The 22,453-nt window shown below is 39.5% G+C and overlaps 1 protein-coding gene across 1 annotated transcript in view; it reads right to left on the bottom strand.

Moving 5' to 3' along the window:
• LOC141801885 (rho-associated protein kinase 2-like) overlaps positions 1-21,284 on the bottom strand; it is a 41,017-nt gene extending 19,733 nt beyond the window's left edge. The window contains exons 1-15 of the mRNA XM_074685198.1: positions 20,829-21,284; positions 15,438-15,519; positions 14,678-14,778; positions 13,861-13,998; positions 11,380-11,640; positions 10,441-10,585; positions 10,129-10,267; positions 7,772-7,863; positions 4,118-4,277; positions 1,742-1,838; positions 1,541-1,620; positions 1,406-1,454; positions 1,176-1,311; positions 775-866; positions 303-549 (exon numbers count right to left, since the gene is read on the bottom strand). Coding sequence (XP_074541299.1) covers positions 303-549; positions 775-866; positions 1,176-1,311; positions 1,406-1,454; positions 1,541-1,620; positions 1,742-1,838; positions 4,118-4,277; positions 7,772-7,863; positions 10,129-10,267; positions 10,441-10,585; positions 11,380-11,640; positions 13,861-13,998; positions 14,678-14,778; positions 15,438-15,519; positions 20,829-20,924 — 1,915 coding nt within the window. The 5' untranslated portion in view covers positions 20,925-21,284. The remainder of the gene's footprint in view (positions 1-302; positions 550-774; positions 867-1,175; positions 1,312-1,405; positions 1,455-1,540; positions 1,621-1,741; positions 1,839-4,117; positions 4,278-7,771; positions 7,864-10,128; positions 10,268-10,440; positions 10,586-11,379; positions 11,641-13,860; positions 13,999-14,677; positions 14,779-15,437; positions 15,520-20,828) is intronic.
• Between the last annotated feature and the right edge of the window lie 1,169 nt (positions 21,285-22,453).

Raw genomic sequence — 22,453 nt, 5'->3', positions numbered from 1 at the left:
AAAAGTTTCAGTGGAGAAAGTGCAGGTCTTTTTGATTAGCTGCCGTGGTTTAAATTAAGAATCTAGACTAAAATACTCAAGAACACTAAAAATATCTGAAACTTCACTCATTCACTCCTGATGTGTGGGACACGACTGCCCTACCCAACCAAAGCAACTCAGCCCCTGACTGTTGCTAACTAAACAACAGTATGTTTTGATAAACAAGTAACAGCCTCACTTTCACAGTCTGATACATATGACTTATCTGGGACTTTTTAATACTTTTAAAGAACAAAGCACAACAGACAGCGGTGTCTCACCCTGCAGGTCAGTGATAGTTTCCGTCCCAAGGCTGCGACCTCTCCTCTCCTCCTCCAGCTCAGCTTGCAGCCCCCTCATCTGCTTCTCCAGCTCCATCTTCCTGCTCTCCAGCTGTGTGCTTTTTTCCTGCATCTCCCTCAGGCTGACCTCAAGGCTCTGAGTCTGTTTCTGCGCCTCTGCCTGACTCTTCTTCAGCCGCCCCGACGCCTCCTGCTCAGCCTGCAGCACGGCGTTGGCCTCCTCGAGCTACAGAGGAGAAGTAGGAGAGGATGAAATATTTTGCTGCAAGCTTAACTGGGTCAGGACAGCAGCACAATGAAAAAGGTTTAATGAGGGAAAAAGAAGAACAGAACAGTTATTTCCTTCACTATAGCTTGTTAAGTTAGCATATTTCATTTGCACATAAGTTAACTACGAATGAGGGAAAACATATAAAAGTCTGTTATGTTGAGCTCATAGTCTCTTTCTTACTTGTTTCTGAAGCTGGATGTTCTTTTCATTGGAGATCTGAGAATTCTGATTTTTCTTCTTCAGATCCTCCAGCTGGTCTCTCAGGTTGTTCACTTGTGATTTAACACAGAAAAACAAGATTTTATACAGTGTTTTATTTAACACATTCCCTGGACCCTGACATACAACCAACCACCCACTAATAGCTAGCATATACATTATTTATATATATAGGCTGTAATACAACGTGTGATACCCTTGAGGTTGGACTCGTTCTGCATGTAAGATATGTGAATATCAGAATAACTCAGACAAAACTGTACTCTCCAACAGATTTCTTCACATGAATTAAATCACAAAGCATTTAGAGATTATACAGGAGATATTCAAGCCCATCATTCAGATATTTCTGCTGAACTCACGCTCGTTCTCCAGGCCACGTTTTCTGTCAGTTTCAATCTCCACTTTGCGCAGGTTGTCGGCGCTCTGGTGTTGCAGCAGAGCTCGCTCCATCTCCAGCTGCCTGAGCGAGGCCTCCACTTTCTGCCTGCTGCTCATCTGTTCACAGAGGAAATCAAAAGCAGTGTGAGTGGAATAAAACTCTGACCTGCTTCATCTTTTTATGGTTGGAACACCTTTGATCTATCCTTACCTCTTTATCTAATTCTTTGACGAGCTTGTCTAAACGGTTGGTGGCATTTCTGTAGGAAAAACAGCACAGGTTTGTCTTACAGTATATCCTGTTATTTCTAAGCAGTGTGTAGTTTTGTTGTATGTCCTGTCATACTTGCACTTCTGATCCAGCTCGTTCTTGGCCTGCATCTCATCGTCGAGCTTCTCCTCCAGCTGATGAAGCTTTTTCTGCAACTGCTCAAACAGACAGAGACAGATGCTCAAAAATATTATCTGCTTAATTATTTATTTTGTGCATTTTATCTATCTACTGCTACCATGGCATACAGATGCCCTCAACACATCAAACACTTGCCTCTTTCTTGCTTTCTGAGAATTTCTCCTTATCCTCAGAGCTCTCCTTACTCTCCTCTGAGTCCTCTTCAGAGCTGTTCTTGTCTGCTTTCAGTAGCCTGAGGGAGCAAGATAAACTGAGTGTAGCTGCAGGTAGTTTGTCTGCAAAAATCATCTCCCACCATCCACAGTTCTTTATTTCTACAACCAAGTGACAGATTTTACCCTAAAGAGATTTATAATGTCGAATAAGTGGTGAAGACAGAGTGCTTAATCACTAACAGATGTCAAGTTTAGTGCATTAGAATTTCCATTCAGGATTTACTCTTTCTGAAGACCCAGAGCCTCATGCTGAAACCTTTAGCTGTGGAAAAGAGTACAACATCAGAGGATGAGTTTTTCTCCAGGGATGCAGAAAAGTTTTCTCCAGCCACTCCATCTTCTACAATCTGTTAAAGGGAAACAGCTGAATTGGCAGAAGCTAAGCTTTATAATCACTACAGATAGAGGCACAAGTATTGGGAACTCTGACCACTTAGAGTGGTCAAAAGAAACAAGAAATTTCAAACCATTCCCACAATATGAAATAAAAAAATAATAGTTTTTTTTATGTCAATATTGTCTTTTTGCAAATTCTGCAATATTATTTATTTTCCTTCATCTTTTTTTTCTATAGGTAACAAACTACTAAACTACTTCCATATCTCAAAAGCAAGTTATGAATAAATTTCCTGTGGTTCCAAAATATATTTTGCAACTTTTCTACATTTAAAAATTTGAGGGAAACAGCTATGCAATTTCTGTATTTTTAAATATATAGGGGAAAAAAACACTTTTTTTGTAGGTTTATTGCACTTTTAAGCAATTTACTGTGGTAACAACACAAGTTAATACATATTATCACAACTTGGGATATAAAAGGTTATACTGATATAAAGTAAATAAAAATGTTTGAAAGAAAAAAAAAATTCACAGCAGTTTGAAAAAATGTAAGTACAGTATATGTCCTAGTGGATTCACACAGTATTTGGTATTAAAAGGTTAAAGAGTCTGACTTTAAAATTCAGTTGAACTGTACTCGACACTTCTTAAACCACTTCACCTTCATACCAGGGAGCTCTTTCCCCTGACTCTATGTCTTGGCACCGGGTCACAACAACTCTTTTTACCTCCACATGCAGCTTGCAGCATCAGACCAGCTTTTTGGGTCAGCCATCAATGACAGAAACAATACATAAAATGCCGTTTGTTAGGGGGGGTAAGCTTGGCCTTCCTGCAGGAAGTTTAGTCCTCCTAGGAGCCATGCAGACTGTGGTCTAATCCACGTAATACATTTGCTCTGCACAAGCAACTCATTCAACCCATGTTAGAAAAACACGGTTTATCCCTTTAACCACATTGATGGTGGTGGACTCAAGAAATCACTTCAGATTCTGCCACCAGGCAGCAAGAGGACTAAACATTCAAAATAATTCATGATCTTTAAGGACCAAGCTATTCTTACATGTTAACTGTTTTGCATGATGTGAGTCGTCTAACATTGGATCAGGAAAACATTTTAAACTTGAAAAAACAGTAATGTTAGTTTAAAAAAAATAACAACAAAAAAAACATTACAGACTTAAAAAAAAAAATACAAGAACTGAACTCAATGCCCTTGCTTAAGTAGATGAGAAGTAAAATGTCTTCAAGAACTGAAACCAAGTCCAGCCACATTTTGGATACAGCATTGAATTTTAATGAACTGTATGACTGAGAGCTTTCACAGTCTCCTTCAAGTCAATTTATGATCAAAAAAATTTAAAACTGTGGTTTTTAATTTAAACACTTATAAATATTGATTTGACTCTGTCACTGTGATCTTATTGTGACATTCATGTAAAATAAATGTTTAGACACAAGCAATTCAACCTAAAACTTTTAAGCCTTCAAAGTAAAAGCACATTTTAGTGTTGTGCCATTGTAAATAAAGAACTATAGACTCTTGAATCAAAAGCACGTGTTTTTTTTAACTACTTCTTCGTCCAATAAGCGCCAAGCTTCAAAAAGCAGACTTCATCCTAAGCAAAGAGGGGTTTTAAAGGGGCTGCCAAAACAAGGCTGCAGTGTGGAGCTTGAACAGGCAAACAGTGTCTAACTGCTGTAAGACTGTATTAAAGGTTTGGGTGTGAAGCTGTATTTTTTTCAACCTCTTACGTTTTAGGCGCAGAGATGTCCTTAAAAACCTTCCTTCATACAGAGGTTTTTAAAAAGTAGCACTGACACATAAAGGCTGCAGGTTTTATGGCAACATCAAATCCCACTGTTGTTAACAAAACAGACTACACACATAAACCTGGACATAATTTGAATGAAAAACCTGAGACCTTAAGGTAAAATTACAAAATAAAACACTTACTGGTCCTCTTTGAAGTAAGTGAAGCCGATGAATGGAAGCTGGTTGCCCACAAAGGCTTTGGGTGGAGGAAAGGTCTCAGCATTTTTTTTATCTTCCTCGATGTCGTCGAAGTTACTGGTGTCTATGTCACCGCTCAGCTCTGGCACCACTGGAGCAACAGCTGGAGGACAGAAATACAGAGTCATGGAGAGAAGGAGGAGTGGAGGAGGTCTCAATTTCTGCCTTCATCCAACTTTGGAGGAGTCTGGTTCTGCTCATGGTTTCTGCCTGTTAGAGGGAGATTTTACATGCTGCCCCATAAAAATCTTACCATATGTTTGCACACAGGCAGATTAATGTTGGAAATCTGTTAAATATGATGGGGTAACGTCTAGACCCATTTTTGGAAGAGGTTCTTTTGACATGATCTGGTGCTAAAAGTGAGTTAGTGAGTTATGATATATCTTATATTAAGCATTTTTTTCCTGTTTATAACCATATGCGCTCTCTGTTTTTTGTGGTGGTGGTGGGGGTCTTATTTCGAAGTGGAGTTAATTTTTCAGGTTTTTATGCTTTTGTGCAGAGTGACATGCAGGAAACAGATATAAACGATGGATATGAACCCAGGCCGGTCGCTCAAGCACTAAGCTAACCCCTAGGCCATACAAGCACCTCTTATTATTGATTTTGAACAGAGATGGAACAGTGGGTCTCAATTTCTGTGTTGTTTCAGCAGAAACTGAAATTCTGACAAACTGAATAATCTTAAGGTAAAAGAAAACCCAAATACTCAAAATTAGGCTCAATTTATCAGAAACAGCTGAATGTGGGATCATAGACTGTGCAGGTAAACAATGTTACATTGTTTTGCAGTGTGGCAAACAATAATTGAAGAAGCGCCACCAGGTAGCGTCTACATGCTAATGCTGGTTACTCACTTCTCAAGTTGGTGTGCCAGTTATTATAATAATAAATTTTACTTATATAGCGCTTTTCAAGAACTGAAAGACACTTGACAATTGTTGAAATCAATCAATACAAGCAAGGACCAGAAGTCAAACAGAACAAGAAAACAGTACAATAGCTTTCTGTCCCTGTGTTTGTTTGAATCCAGGTAGTTGAGCATCATAGTATTATGGTAGTAGCCAATAACTGCCAATAACAATAACACAGTGGTGGACTGCCACACTTTAGACACAGCATATGAGTGGCATTTAAGGCTCATATCATAAATTAGACCTGTGATTAATCTGATTCTGCTTCAGGACCAAACACTTAAAATAGATCCTTCACAAACTGCACATTTTTCAGGAGTAAACTCTCAGCCAGCTTTGGCACAAGTCTCAGTAGCAGTGAGTCTCTGCAGGTTGGCTTGAGGCTAACACCGCTCCTCTCTCGGTACAGAGCTCGCTTTGTGCCTCACACACAGTTCCTTTCACAGATGGAGCCTTAACGCCTGCTCTCTCCTCACAGACGCAGGCGAGCTTTAAAAGTCTCCACCACAGGCAGACAAAAACGTGTCAAAGGGCCAATCAGATAAAACTAAGCTAGGCCTTTAGCCTATAAATAGTTCCTAATTGGAAAAGAAAGCAGCTATTATGGATCCAGTTCCTCAGACCAGAGCTCATTACTGTTGGGTCAAGTCAGAAACCCTCAGCGTGACAAATGTGACTCTGAGACGGAGCAGAAAATACAGGCAGCGCAGGAATGAAACAAACGAGGGGGAATAAAAAAGAAGCGGCTGTAAAAAATAAAAGCAGGAATGTGGGGAGACAGAAAGAGACACAGGCCTCTCCGTGGAGGCCCTTGTGGCACGGCTTTCCCAGAATGCTCTCTGATAGCGGGCGGTTAATGACAGGCAGCCGCGGCCACAGTGAGAGTGAGAGAGCGGGAGCAGCCCTCCAAACCAGGGTGCCCCTCTCATTAGGGCCGTCCACACAGGCCGCACAGCCAGCCCCGCCTGCCGCTACAGGGGGTGCTGCCTCCTGTCCCATCAGTTCTGGGTTCTGGTTTCTTCTCCCTTAACTATCCCACTGCTTGATAAGCTTTGTGAAGAAGAAAACAACTGGGAAAATCTCAACAATAAACCACACAACCACACACAGCAGGGGGTAAAGGCATTCCTCAACAGACAGGGAGGGCTGGGAGGTACATGCAAGTCATGTTTGAGTGTGTGACAGGATATGAATGTGCAAACTGAGCAGCTCAGTGCTGGCACAGTAGTGGGTTCTGTGCTGCAGACCGCCAGGCAGTCTGAAGTTGTTTTAATCAGAGCCAGGTGAGGTAGCGGGATAAAGAAAGACCCTGGTCTTAATGCTACACAGACACTGAGGTCCTGCTCCAAGTCCCTGCTTCCTTCCTTCCTTCCTTCCTTCCTTCTAAGGAAACACTTTATCTGACTTTATCTGATGGGACTTTGAACCTTTTTTCAAGATTCAGTGTGACTTCATTTGATCCAATCATCCCACAACAGAGCACAACTTGCTCTTTGTATCAAATAAAGAACTGTTTCATACAGATTTAACAATTCATTAATTTATTTATGATAATGTTTTAATGACTCACAATTTAATATTGTGATGTGCCAACTCCACTGAACACACTGCATTAATATAGCATTTGGCTTATTTAAACAACACATTGCAAAATGATCAGTATTCATTGTATAGGACGAACACATTTTTTATTGATAGTAATCTAAAAAAAATCAGGGTAACTGATACATTCAGTTTAAAACAACAACAAAAAGACATGATTTTTTTTTTCATATAAATGTTTAGAAATATTTCTCATTCAGGGATTTTTTTTTCAAAATTCTAACTTTAAAAAAATCCTATCAAATTTTGCCTTTTTTCAAAATCCATCTGAAAATTTTAGGATTGCGCTACTTGTTGATTTATTGTGAATTCTAACTCTTTAAAATAGAATTAATAAAAAAAATTCAGAACTCTGAGAATCTTATTTACAAAAATATTGAACTAATTAGAATCTCTAAATTTTAGAAAAACATTAGGAATTAGATTTAAATATCAGATTCTTAGGTGAAAGATAGTCAGAAATATAACTAAACAGGTGAAAAAAACAAAAGTACAGTTCTTCTTAATTTTTTCTTTCAATTCAAATTTCAATTAAAATCATTATTTTCCCCAGACCCCAAAGGATTAGAAAAAAACCTGTCTGTTACCCAATCCTTTAAAGTCAAAATCAATTAATCAATATGAATTTTCTTAACGATCAGTGTTGCTTCTGTAGTGAACTTGGTTGTTGTTTTTTTAATTACTTTTTAATATACATTTCTTTGAGTTGTTATGAAAACTGAGAAGTTCTTCCATATGTTTGTGCAGTTTTGTTTCCAGTTGTTCCCTCATCGAGGTGCACCGACATGCAGCTGGTTATCCTGCAGGTTTAGTGCATCATGAGCATCCAGTCTTATAAAATATTAGTGGGGCAGCATATGGAGAACACATGTAGCATTTATGTACGCTTTGTGGCTTCGGAGATGGAAATAAACTATGAGCTAATGCTGAAAAGAAACAGATCAGCAGAGGAATGAGCTGCAGGTGATAAGAAGACGATAAGAGGAAGAACGAGTCAAACATGACCAGAATTGGAAAATCTACAGCTGCATCAAGAGGATCAAAATGATAAAAGATTTATAAACATGCACACACTTACTTTCTCTGATGTTGTCAAAGGTCCACTGGTTGTTCTTAAAGAAAGGGTGACTTTTGATTTCATCCACATCTGTGCGGCCAAGACGAACTTTCCTGCACACACAAGACCAGGACCCAGACTGTGAGCAAAACCTTAACACAAAACACACCCCGCTTCTCCCCTCCACCCACCAACATCGTCATCAACACACAGCCTAGTGACCAGTGACCACACTGACCAGCATGGAGAGCCGCATGACCACTGGTGAGCAGCAAAACCTCCTCTAACCAGACTGTTTAAAAAAAAAAAAAGACCCAGGAGGAGACAGTGCCAGGATGATCAGAGGCTAAACCTGCGTCTTTCACTCCTTCACCCCAAAACTCTGAACACACTCCTTCTCTCTTCTGGGTGCATGGCTGGAGGGGTGCGGCACTTTGGGCTTGCCACGTGTGGGACATTCCAGACCAAGCCAAGAGGAAGAGGAGAGGAAGAGGAGAGGAGAGGGCAGGGGCGGGAAGGAAGAAAAATGAGAGAAGGGAGAGTTTGGAAACCCCAGCAGAATAAGAAAAACTCTGACATGGCGCTGTGTTTTAGTGCTCGGAAAACTGTGAGAGTGATACAGGAGAAAACGATGGATGGAGAATGGAGGCTGAACTAGAAATGTAAGAGAGATGACGATGTGGAAGAGGAGAGAGGGAAAGTGAAACAGAAAGGAGAGTGGAGAAGGTGAATCCTACAGGAATGATTCAGCAGGACATGTCAACAGTGACAGAGTATGTGGGTTGAGTGGAGAATGAGTGTACTGGTCAGTGTGTGTGTGTGTGTGTGTGTGTGTGTGTGTGTGTGTGTGTGTGTGTGTGTGTGTGTGTGTGTGTGTGTGTGTGTGTGTGTGTGTGTGAGAGAGGCTGGGCAGCCGAGCACATGTGAGATTCTGTGGTGAGAGAATAGTGAGTGAGGAGGTAAATAAACCGTCAAATGAAAGGCTGCTCTGTGTGGGAGCAGAAAGGGCCTGTGTCTGAGCTCTCAGGGGGGCGGGGCTACTAATGTAAACAGGAAGTGGTTACTTCCAGGGGGATGGGCCACTAACCAAGCGTGACCCACACCCAGACGTTTACCTGTACCATCAATAAGACGTTATGAAGAATTTAAAAGCTAAACTATCATTTCTCTTTTTACCTGTATTAAAATTGATTTTCAAACTTTGTTTTCAGAAACCTCATTTAAAAAATCATAACCAGCACTTGCTGGGTCCTACTTCTAGGTGCTGTATTACTCAAAGTAAGTGAAGAGTTTCCCCTGTGTAATATTTTGTACATTAAATAACAAAAATCACTGAGCCACTGATGCTCTAACAGCCATTTTCCTCCAGTACAATAAAAACTTGGCCCTGATCATTTATTTTGAGCCACCCTACATGCTGTAAATACTTCCTGGCACACCATGCATATCAGTCTGCCAAAGCAAATCGTCCTTAAGACATTTTTCTCTTGCTTGAGAAACTGATGCTGTTAATAGGAATACCAAGTATTTCCCAGTAAGGTTTTTTGTTTCTTTCTTTCTTTTTGAAATTAACATAGTTAACATCTGTACACTGTTTTAAAAGATACAAACAAAGGTCCTGTTTTTCTACAGACAATAAAAATATAAGAGCAATAGGAGATTTGTGTCCTGATAGCTTGCTTCTCAAAGAAATTTGTGTTTTGGATGCACTCCCTTTAATCGTAGACTCTATTATATATGGGTGTAGTGTCTGTGATTTAAAGCCAATTGTCAACAGAGGCCATAGTGGAAATGCTGAACTCAATCCAACCTCAATTAAGATTGGATGAAGTCTCTTTGTGGTGAATAATAAAATGATGATGGAGAAAGTAGCTATTCAGACCCAGAATGTATTTTAAATCTGGTTGTAAACATGTTTGTTTTTCCTGTAAAAAGTGGCTTTTTTGAATTTGTTTGTGGTTTTCTGTTATCCTGCAGCCAGCCTCAAGCAGATTCTTGAAGATCTGCAGTTTTTAGCACCTCCACATGGGCTTTATATTTTTAGAGCGGAGGTTGCCAGTTGCTTTTAACACAACATTTTAGTCAAAAAACATTTTTTTGGATTCTGCACACTTCAGAGGATTTATGGTCACACTGTATTTCATCTGATGCCTTCCTAAACTATGTGGATCCAGAGGTAATTGAAAGCTTTAACATGGTGTTTTTCTATTCTGAGAGTTTCTTCTTCAGATCACCTGCTCCGATCCAGAGTCATAAGGCAGAAATCAAAATGTGTGTTCGCATCTGCCTGCACATGACAGACAGCCTGATCTTATAAATTATTCAGATATTTTTGTCAAAGCACAAAGTGTTTGGTGAAATGATTTCCATGTGCGAACCTGTCAGTCAGAAAGGCACAGATGAGGTCTTTGGCATCTCGAGACATCTCCACATCATCGGGGAAAACAAGCGAGTTCTGGTGGTTCATGATCTTCCCATAGGTCCCAACCAGGGACTCTGCATAGAAGGGAGTCTCACCTTAAGAGAAGAAATGAGAGGAAAGGATCTATCAGCTGAGGAAACATTATTGATAGTAATTTAGAGGCTTCAATGTTAACAGCTTTGCACACATATTTCATGTGCTGTATCACATCCTATTGACACGTTATTTGATATAAAAAGAAAAGCTTTGAGCGTGTTAGGCTACTTACCAACAAACAGCTCGTATATAAAGACTCCTACAGACCACCAGTCACACTCTCGGCCGTAGTAACCGTCACCACCCTGAGACTGGAGCACCTCAGGAGAGATGTAGTCTGGTGTGCCTACAGCTGTGTCACAGTGCACCATGCCAGTCTGCAAGCACACACACAAAAAAAAGATTAAACGATGGTGAGAGCAAAAGTGAAGAAGAGTATAACAAAAAGGCATTTCTTTTTTGGTGTTCCCTAAAAAAATCCAAAAAATTACAACTTAAAGCGAAAATCCTGTACAAAACAATCCTCCTCTGTATCTTAGTGTATCTGCTATTTATATGTTTCTACAACTTTTACAATAATCCACTTTTTTAAAGACTGACAGTCTTCTTTAAGCATTTTTCACATTAATTGTATAGTTGTATGGTTTGTATAACTGCATTAATTTCACTGATCTTGTACAGCGACAATAAAGGAATCTGATCTGATCTGGATCCCTGGAAGAAAACCCTTTCATGTCTTCAGGGATGGGTTGTTTACTTGGGGAAGCTAAATCTCTGCCAGACTGTCTTGACCATGTTTTTATAACACGCTCTGTCAACTGTTAGTATTTCAGAGAGCTGAAATGTGTTGAGCCACTCATAAACCTCCCATTTAGGAATCACACTTGAGAAAAACAAAAGAAGGAAAAACACTTCCTGACCCACAGAAGAGGCGGGATCTTGGCTGCTCTTTTGATTGGTTGTTTTGCACAATTACTTCCAAGGACTTTCAAAACAACCTGAAGCAACAGGGCTGCACTGAGCTGCACTTCACACTCTGAACATTGGGTGGTGCAATAGAGCTCTGAAATTGAGCCACTAGAGCTGAGGTACAAAAGTCAGATTTCCCCCTTTTGAACTAACTAAAAGTTTTGTTCTTTTCAAAATAAAAAGATAAAGCTTTCAAACCCACCGAGTCCATCTTCATACATGTGCCGAAATCTGCCAGTTTGAGGTGCCCGTTCTTGTCCAGTAGCATGTTATCAGGTTTGATGTCACGGTGGATGAAGCCCATGGAGTGGATGGCGTCCAGCGCCAGCACGACCTCAGCCGTGTAGAAGCGAGCCCACTTCTCAGGTATGTCGTAGTTCATGGTGAGCGTGACCAGGTCACCTCCGGGCATGAATTCCATCACCATGTAGAGGTGGCGATCATCTTGGAAAGCACAGAAAAGCTAGGAAACAAAAACTCAGTCACTTAATGTCCTTGAAAGTCCTGAGTAGGTTTTTAAACTGTTTTTATTTGGAGGAGAGAAACTACAAGGTGTGGGTGTTATTTCTGGGTCATCTCGTTGCATTATTAAACAACAGATCCCAGTCATTAATCATTATCTACTATTTTATGCAACATCACGACACCAGCTTAACACTGCGAGGCATGATAAGGGGAGACTGGACTGCAGAAACCAAAATAAATGTTGTCTCACAGGATAACATTAAGCCCTCAGAAATCTTTTAGGCTTTAGTTAACCTCACAGTTAAATGATGTGAATTTTTAAACTCTTAGTCATCATACCGATTTTACATTTTACCTTCCTGAAAGAGTTCCTCACGCTTATACTTCTGCTATATTCCTGCTTGCCATTTGTTCTGGACATGTCAGTAAATGCGTCAGTAATCCTTCTGTTGATATCACAGTAACTTTGTAAATCACAGTATGTGTTTTGTGGATCATTTTTCTTGCTCTGGGAGCAAGTTCCATGTACATTTTATCAATATCATAGATTTTTTTCTGCACTTTGTACCACATCATTTAAAGCTAAGCAGTATTTTGCTCTAATGAAACAAACTGCATAACATAACAATCTGTTTGCCTTTAAAGCTCCTGTGAGGGGAATTTGACTTTAAAATGTTCCACTCCTACAATTTAATTTCAGTAACATGTAAGACATTTAGAATATATATATATTATATATCAGAAACAGCGTTACTTTCAGCATAAATTTAGATTCAGTCTTAGTCTTTGCACTGAAATGTCTTTTGGTCTCAGTTTCAGTCACGTTTCAGTCTTTTTTGCCCTTCTTAGTTTTAGGCTCATTTTCAACAAAAATGAGCTATCATATATTAGCCACTATTTTTAGTCAAAACATTTTCTCTCTTTAAACTCCTTCATTTAGCCAATCAGAAACTGGTATTAAGGTTTTACTGGGTGTTTAAAGAGAGGTATTGTGCTTTCCCATATTTTAAACATGGATGAACGTAAAAATGCTGGACGTCGAAACTAAACCTGCAGATTAACAAACTGACAGAAATTCATATGTTGCAAAAATCCATGAATTATCTGTAAACTGCTTAAAACAGAATGATCTTAAGAAAAAAAAGGACGAGATAACGAGATCTTCGCGACACTCGCTGAAATGGTGAGGTTAAATGGTTCATGACACATTAGAGGGGTGGGTGGGCCTTAAATACCAAGGTCTACTCATAGCTCTGCCCCAGCTGGCCTCCAAAGTGTAGGCCAATCAGAAGAAAGGGGTTTGTGGAGCAGGGAGCCTTAAAGAGACAGCAGTTTAAATGAAACATTCCAGACAGAGGCTGACATAAGGGTTTTCTAAAACACCAGTACAAGAAAAGTACAATAATTTTTGAGCTGTTAATAATGTTAGGCTAATTTTTGGCTGACAGAGAGGCAGTATAAAGCCTTAATAAAAGCACAATACTTCCTCTTTAATCTCTAAAGCAATATTCACCATATCTGCACAGAAGATGACAGATTCAGTGTTCAGTGGGGTAAAATACCATGAGTTTTAAACATTTGATAGTTCATCACCTACATTTTCAACCAGTCCAATTTGGACCAGTTTCGTTAATGATGACAAATCACACATATGGGTAAGAGTTTTTGTCAGACATGTATTTTCAGCGTCTCAAGTTATTCATGGGAAAAACGCTTGAGAAAGATTATCTTCATTATTTATCCATTAACTTTTTTGTTTTGGCCATGGGAGGAGCTAAAAATCACCTCAAAGCCAAAGTTTTCCACAGGAGCTTTAATTTGATTTAATTTAAAGCTTTAAAATAATTAGCAACATAGTAATATTTGACAATAACATAAAATGAATTGCTTTAGAAAGTTGCTTTATTGTATATAAGTCTATTTTTCGATTTAACATAATTTCTTCTATTGATTTTTGACACAAAGTTTCTAATTTCTTTAGTATTGTTTTTGATTTCTTGTTATTAATTTTTTGATTAAAAAAAAATAGAGAGGGATATCTATTGTCCCCTATGGTGAAAACTTGACTATATAAGTGTTTAAGGGGCCTATGCAGAAAAATGACATCCCTGTTCTGGAAGGTCTAGTTTTAAGGGAAGAGAGTAGTGATGTGCTTATATTTAAATTATTCATCCTTTCACTGTGTAATGTGTTATGGCAGAGAACTATTCATGCACACCTGGACAACCCAGGGGCTGTTGGAGAAGGCCATGATGTGTCTTTCCTCCCAGAAGAAAGCAGAGTCCGACCGCTTGATCATCTCAAACTTGTTGAGCTGCTTCATGGCGTAAACCTCCTTTGAGGCCTTGTGGCGGACCTGCAGGAGGACAACACAGAGACAGAAGACGCTGACTCATGAGCATTGATAACTGTGCAAAGACAGGGGGAAAACAGATTGTAAGAATGATAACCAAGATAACATGAGATACAAAGAGAGAGACTGAGAGAGGGGAGCCCATAATTACAGGTACACACCCATAGAGAGACATGCTTCCACAAGATTTAAACACAAACAGCATGCATCCCCCACCACCACAACCCCCACTGCAGACTTCACACTCCTCTCCCACACGCTGAGCCTGTCCAGGCTTGTTTCTGCCACAATACACTCAGCAGAGACCAGATTCAAGCTCCCAGCAGCACCAGCAACAGACATCTGGAAGAATGGCTTGTTCAGAGGGATTTCTGCAATCCCTAATGACTTTACTGAACTCAGAGTAGATTGAATTGGTCATGCAGTGAAGACAGACCATACTTGCATCTCAAAACCAGTTTCAGAGGTGACAAGTCTCAGATTTTGGTGATATAAAAGATAACTGCGCCCTCTACTGGTCTACAATGAGGGTGTTTTAGTGTAACTTGCAGATTTCAGATGCATCTGGAGAACCTGCTGCTCCACATCCCTGTAATACACCTAGCTGCACTGCTGCTGCATAATTTAAACCACAACACACTGATTCTTTTACAGGTGTTTTTTGCAGACACAAACATCTCACCAGCTGCACTTCTCCGTACGCTCCTCTGCCGATCAACTTCACTTTTTCAAAGTCATCCAGTTTCACCTGCAGCTCTCGCAGCTGACTCACTGCCTTTTCATCTGTGGAGGTACACACTGCGTTAGCATGGCAACAGACATTTTGGCTGAAAGGAGGGGGTCAGTTTTAAAAGCAGGACTAGACGGAGGTCAGCAAAAGATTATTCATAGCTGAACAAGCACAATGGTTTTTTTTTTCAAGAGCCCATGTCCTTTATGCCTTTAGAAGACATGCTGTGTACTTTCTTTCACACATAGTTAAAATATTAGCCACAGGCTAGCTCATACTGCTGATTTTTATCTATCCAAGTCAAAATAAAAGTGTATTTCAGAATAAATGTTTCAGAAAATGTAGGGAAGCTTCAGAAAAGTAACACATATCCCCTTTTAGGTGGAAGGGCTACAAAAATTTCTGGAACAAATATATCTTATGTTTGAACTCAGGAGATATTGATTAATAGATTTATTATCGCTTTCATGACCTTTTGTCCTAAAAACACAACATTATAGATTTTCCTCCTATTGGTAAAGTCATGCTTTTAAAGTCTAGACATAAACCTCTATTGAACATAAAAAGTACCTGGGTCCATCAACAAACAGGCAGCATAATCAGCTTCTCATGACTTCAGCACTGTGGTTTTCTTTAAAACATTTCTAGGTATTATTTATCAGGCTAAGCACGAGATTCCTGACCTTTCACCAAACACACTGTAGCTACTTACATCGATTCAGAAAGGCCTCTATGTTTTTGTTTTTCCTCAGGGCAGGATAATTCAAATCATGAGCCAGAGCATTCATGGAGTCCTGAAAGACAGAAAAGACAAAACATTGATACAACATTCTGAAACAAAGTCCAGGGATTTAACTCCTAAAGTCAAAAGTTGTGTTTGAAAAACTGTTCAAAAGTCCTTTTCCTCGAAACTAATCACACTACTGGTAAAGAAAAAACAGATAAATACATCAAGGTCTGGGATTCTTATTATGTTTGGCTGAAGGTTACATTTTGAAATCGAGAAACAGAATAACAAAACTCTGCTTCAAAGCTAATCTGAAATTTCATTTATCTTGGGAAGTAAGAAAGGAAGGAAGGAATATTCTTACGACTCTCTCATTAATCTGTCAGGACAAGACTTCTTTGTTTGGCAACCGCAAACTTCTGCGGGCTAAAAGAACAAGAAACTGCAACGTGAAACAAGGAAGGAAAGAAAAGAAAGAAAAGACGTTGTTTGTTTGGACTGAAAATGAGTCTGTGAATGAGTAGTTTGATTAAACAACAACAGGGGGACAACAGAGAACAATACGAAGTCACATGTTGTGAGCCCCCTGCCCCATTACACAGACTGTCACCAAGGCTCACCAACAAACAGATCCCCCAAACTCCTGTGAGAGGGGAGGAGGCGAGCACATCCAGACTAAAAGCCAAGGTCTCAGTAGTGTCATCGGCTCTTAAATCAGCGGTGTTCAGTTTCACCCAGGAACCAAAATGTCCCTGTGATCCACACACATGAGGCTGCTGGGGCAGTTGGGCAGTTGGGCAGGTGGGTGAGGGGGCGAAGGGGGGGTTTAAGTATGACCCCCTGTTCCCCCAAAAACGAGGGTCACGAGGAGCCATCCGATGTATGTGCTGGAGGCGGTCAGGTCTTTAGCCTGTGTTTGTTCGGGGACATGTGAGTGGGTGGGCTCAGGCATGTGGAACAATTCTGCACCTTTAAATAGCAGCAGTGTGGAGAGATCCCCCACGAACCCCCACCTCACCGCAGACGGATGGAAATAGACCTGAAGCCTCAGAAGCTATTGTGGGACAAACAGCTTATAGGTCTGGATTGAGGCTGAGCGCTCGAGGATCTGTGATCATGTTACACTGAGTGTGTGTCGGTGTGTGTTGTAGCAGCTATGGATACTGCAGTGACGGGGACTCTGTTTTCCACTGTCGGGCAGCCATGTTGAACTCTGGCACTTTTGAACAGCAAATCAAGTTGATCAGATTTAAGCCTGTGATAAATTAGTGTGTGTTGCCTTAAAAAGTATGAAACAACCCTTTAAAGCTGCCGCGTCAAGTCTTACATCTCTGTATATATAATGAATCAAATGAATGGGTCAAAATATCTGGAAAATTAAACAGCAATGCTTTAGGTACACCAAAGTTAGACCTTCATATAGGACAGGTAAAGCTTCAGTTTTCAACCTATTAATGTAGTTTTCTCCAGCTGTTTTTAAATTAAAGCTACTATAAGTAACTTTCTGACTCCTCTGTCCAGTTTTTCGAATTCAGGTTTTGTTGACATTTTTTAAATGTGTCTTTACTGATTTATCAACAAGGACGAGGAGGTCTACAAAATATTTTTGCAGAAGTCTTGTTCTGTTTTTGCTCACACTCATGAAGCACAAGCCATAACCAGCGGGTTTTTTGTACCTCAAATATTTGTACAATGTTGGAAATACTACATTTAAATAAAGCTGTTTTCTTTTTCTATTTGTGCAATTTTGAAACAAACCTGCCTGAGTTTTGAGTGTTTTTGTTTAAAAAAACTTAGTAAGAGTCTGGTCAAACTGAGTCCATCTTCTTTAAAACTCTGTTATGCACCAATGTCAGAGCCCAATATGTATCACTGTGTTTCACCTATGAAATTCTGGCTAGCTAGCTTAGCTTAGCAAATTGCTGGTTCAGATAACAGTTTTTTTCTATCAAGCAGAAGAAGTTTCTTGTTTGAGAAACTGCAAAAAAAATTCACGGTGATAGAAAATGTCATTAGTGTGGCAGTCCCACTTGAGAGGAACAACCAGCTTAAGTTTTCATATCACTTCTCATAGCTCATATGAAAAACAGAGGCTAGAAATTGTGTTGAAGGAACAAAAATATTGATACTGCATATGGCTATCAGCTACAGTGTGCCTTTAAACTTCAGAATCAGTATAAAGACCAGATTTTGACAATCAGTGGCTCTGAACTGTGAGCTGTTTTTATCTGAGACACATCTGATAAAAACCACAATATTCTCAGCGTCTAGGGTGACACTTTTGGTTGGTAAACATGGTTTGGATTATAATCCCATGTCTATTTTCAATGCAAGCTTTAAAGATTTAAATCTCTCGTCTGCTCTCTTCAGTCTCAGACCAGTCACCGACACAAACTGGGTTACACTGGTTTGATTTTCACTTCTGGAATCTGAACACGATCCAGTAGTTTACACTTGGTTTGTGTGTAAGTGTGTTTTCTCGCTGCCTCAGACAACACCTCCCACCTACTCCTCTGTGAGCTGAGACTGCATGAGCACAGAGAACAACGGAGGAGCTCAGAAAGTATGAAAATGAAAAACGAGTCCTGTCAAGGGAAACTGAAGAAAAGTTTCTTGCTTAGCCCAGACTAACCCTGCATTTCAATGTGTTAGATTTAGTTCAACTTATTTCCTCATATAGTATCTGATTTGTGTGTACTGGAACTGTCACATACCTCCAAAAGTCACTGCATTTGCATATTAGCCACCACTACAATGAATGCATGCTTTGATAATAACCATGTTGCAGAGGGATGGAGGGAGAAAGTAGTTTTGGCTTGTAAATGTACGACCGTGTTCACACCAAGCCTCCATCAAGACTGAGCGCTTTGGTGGGTAGACTTGAACTGAGAGATACTGACTGGCACATTCAGCAGATATGTCACGTACAGAGCTGGAATAATAATGCAGTATTATTTGATATTAGAAATAGTTTGTGGAGTTGTGGAGTGTGCATGCTCCCTATGTGCCAACAGCAGAAAAACACAAGTAGGTTGATATGTGACGATATGAATAACCAGATTTTTGTTCATGAATACGATCATGTGATCACTCTGTTTTTTGTTACAGAATCACAGTTGCCTAAAGGTTGCCTTAAAGTGCTTTTTATCCAAGTATTAAATGGTAACATAAGAGAAGGAAATGTTTGATAGCGTGATGTAGCATACATTCAATCAATAGCGAGTGCAAGGCGACTGCATCTGTTGTTGTTCTTTTCACTCTTCAGCAAACACAGCCAAGATGGTTAAAAAGAATGAAAGAAGCATAACATCTAAAAAATATATATACAATCATTTCTGAGCTCAATTCTTCTCTTTGCAAATCAAAAATGCTTCCTTTGCGCAACAAAACTGATTGTGGACAAACAGGAAATAGTGATATGAGGTCACAGCAGGATAACTCCATCTCAATTCCAGGAAGTGACTCCAGCTTCCTGTGTGGTAGCTCCCTGCTTAGGCAGCATGTTGGCCATTGTTAAATCCACCACAGTGCAGCTCAGAACCAGCGTAGCTGACTTAATTGATAAAACTAAGAGGGGTGACGGATGTGGTTTGGATGGGAGTCCAGAGTCGGCTTCAATGGATTCATGTCACTATGTGGTCCAATTACATGATTGTGCGGTATCAGTTAGGTTTGCTCTTGTAAAGCTAGAGCAGAGGAGCCCCTCTGTGATCCCTTAGCACGACTCATCTATTAGTTGGGGTTTACATTTTGACCCAATCATCGTCAAGAAAGACACATCTGTCCATGATGTTATCATACTGACTCCACAATATCCCTGAGCAGGACTCATTTGTAATTAAATGATCAAGTTGACCAAATTATGGCTCCTTAGCTTTAAAATATACATTTAATTTTTTTTTTTTTTTTACCACATTATAACAGCAAACGTATCCATAAAATGATCATTTTGACCTCTAATTGATATCCCAGCAACAATCAGCTATTTCACGGATGATCATTTTGACCTCATTCTTATTCCTAATTGAGCTTACTCCACTGGTTAATACGATTTGTTTTTATTTTGACCTCAATGTTATCCCCAAACATGAATCATCATTTTACCAAATAATCAATTTGACCTCACTAGGATCTCTGAGAATGTCTTAATTCCATGAAATTTGACCTTATTTGGCCCAACTAATGGTTCCTTTCCATGAAAACCTGCTTGTCAAGCTTTTGTCTTGACCACATCATCTCAAGACAAATCTATTAATGGGAGTATCATTTTGACCTCAGTTTGATTCCTGAGCTCGCCTCACTGGTTACTATTCTTATCCCAGTTTAATCCCCAAACATGAATCACCATTTTACCAGATAATCATTTTGACCCTACAACTTGTTGATTCATTAGCTCATGTTGACTTCACTGTGGTTCCCAAACACGACTCATCTTTTCATCAGGTCACAATTTTATGTGAGTTTGACCTCAATGTATCATAACAATGCTTTTTGTTAGATTATCATTTCAAGGCCATTTTGACCTCCAAGCTGGCTAATAGCTAACATATTGACCCATTTTTACTGTGATGACCAGTAGGCATGACTCAAGTCTAGACATCCCCTCAGGTACCAGTGAGTTTTACAGAAGTAAGTGGGTTAACCATACACAGGATATATTACTGTATACACTGCAGGAAAAAACTGAGTTAATTAGCATTTAATTAACATTTAAACTTGGTTAAGTTTCAGACAGCCTGGTGTGAGAACAAAAGGTGTGCCATATCAGCTCATGTGTATCTGTTGACAGAGGTCAGGCCAGAGAGGCTTTACTCTGGCAGTGGTTTTATCAAAGCTGGCCGAGTACATTCTTAGGACAGTTCAACAAGAGGGCATGTCAATTACAGGACACTTCAAGCAACACACTAATTATCAAGAGGTCAAGAGATGATGATTGAATCAGCTAGATTTTAAGATGGGGGCACCCATTAACTTTTGTGTTTTACACTTGGGTAGTAATCAGTATAGGCTATTAAAGGGACTAACATTAAATGTTTCATATTTTGTAGTTTAAAATGTCTGCGTAGTCCCAGTGTTGTAATATAAAACTGAGATAAATACTTTTGGGGAGTGGATGGGGATTCCCTCTGCTACACCTTTGATTAAAGGTCAAAGTAATTATAAACAAGACTACTGTTCAATCATTCTCTCACACAGGAAGATTTGTTTACCCTTTGGTCTTGATTTGTGTGGCTGAGTTTGATTTGACAGCCACAGCCCCTTTGGCACAAACAGGACTATTTAGATGAACTGTGATGTTATCAGGGTAAATTCCTGTCTGTCTCACTCCTCAGTCTGTCTACCTGTGTCAAGCTCAGACGGTAAATGCAAACTCACCAGCAGAGTTTCAAAGTTTAGTGCTGACTGTGGAGTCTTCAACAGAGACTCCAGCTTCTTCAGCCGGCTCTCCAGCCTGCTCTCCGCTCCAAGCATGGTAACTGTCCAGTGTGTCCAGATAAAATGGCATAAAAAAAAAAATCAAATACACACAAACACCTGTAGGCCTGTGTTTTGGTCTCGGCACACAGGCGGCGGGAGTCACACTCCAGAGCTCCTCATGTCTGCTCTCCTGTAAACTGCGGTTTGAGTTGTCAGGTTAATTATTTATCCGCTGACAAAGTAATTCCGTCTCACTTTTGGTTTTTTCAATGAGTGTCTCAGAGGAAAGTGAAACCGAGTGGACCGTTCAGGTAACAGAGGAGGCGCGCTTCACTTTCAGGTGTACCCAGTCCGCTCCCAGGTAGCTACGACAGAATATGCTCCGACCTCAACGTGTCTAACCTGTAGAACGGACCACAGTAAAGTTCGACATGACACGTGCAACCAGCTTCCGGTGAGAGCTATCAAAATAAAAGTATCACAACCTCTCAGCTAAAAGAAATTGTTACTCTAACTTTTTGAATGCAGATATAGATTAAGAAAAAAATACGAGTAAGGTTTCAAAGATTTATAATTAAAGTATATATAATTTTTTTTAAAAAAATTAAAGAGAATGCAAGTAAAGGTTAGATGTAATGTTGAAATTCAAGACAGAAAACTTAAATAAAATGAAAATAATGATAATTTTGTTAAACCTTGTATGAAAATAATTTTTAATAGGACTTTCTGACATCCCAAAAATATATGAATACAGTTTTTACAGCTTAACGAAACAAAGAAGAAGCAAGGGGCAGTCCTAAGTGTTTGTAAAGACTAGATGCATGCTGTAAAAATATATCTGTGTGTACCAGTAAGAAGGGCAGTTTTAGATGAAATTTTAAACATATATGTTATATTCAAAATTTTTACTTCTCATAAAATGTAAAAAAAATAAATAAAATGAAATAAAATAAATACATTTCTTTTTTACCTTTTTTTTTTAAAAGGAAAAAAATTAATAATAAATTGCTAGTTTTACTTTCCAACAGCACCACTTCCAAGCTATGTGTTCCTTTATTTTGAAGGCAACGCTTCACATCCGGTGTTTTGTTGACTGTGAGTGACTTATCATTCGGTTATCACATATCTGAACCTTATATGATCAATGCTTTTCAAAGACGAGTATTCCCTATATTTATTGTACCCATGAAAAGCTGCCCACGTCCGATTTACCAACGCCCTCGAAATACCTCCAATCACTGCTGCAGGAAGCCCTCACCAGGCCGGAATTCCTGCTCTCTTATCTCATTCATCAGGTTTACCGTCACAGCCCAGGGCCCCGACCAACTTTCAGTATTTTAGGAATGTTGATGCGCTGCCTTTCGGACTGCTGGCACTAAAAATAGACATTTACAGCAATCGCAGTGAGTTAGCAGTCCTTATCCATAGCATCATGACTGTGTAATTTAGAACATGGCCCCACATGGTGGGATAATGATTGTATAAAAGTTAGAGATAAACTGTCCCGAGTTTTACTGGAGATCTGTAAAAACACACCAGTGATTTCCTTGCTTGTAGAATAATTTTTATTTGTTTTACTTTAC

Source organism: Halichoeres trimaculatus, unplaced genomic scaffold (genome assembly GCF_033239565.1).
Source record: "Halichoeres trimaculatus isolate MK-OKI-2021-1 unplaced genomic scaffold, fHalTri1.1 fHalTri1_scaffold_13, whole genome shotgun sequence".
Lineage (NCBI taxonomy): Eukaryota > Metazoa > Chordata > Actinopteri > Labriformes > Labridae > Halichoeres > Halichoeres trimaculatus.
The sequence above is the reverse complement of the archived record's forward strand: the minus strand, read 5'-3'. Positions and strand labels throughout refer to the sequence as shown.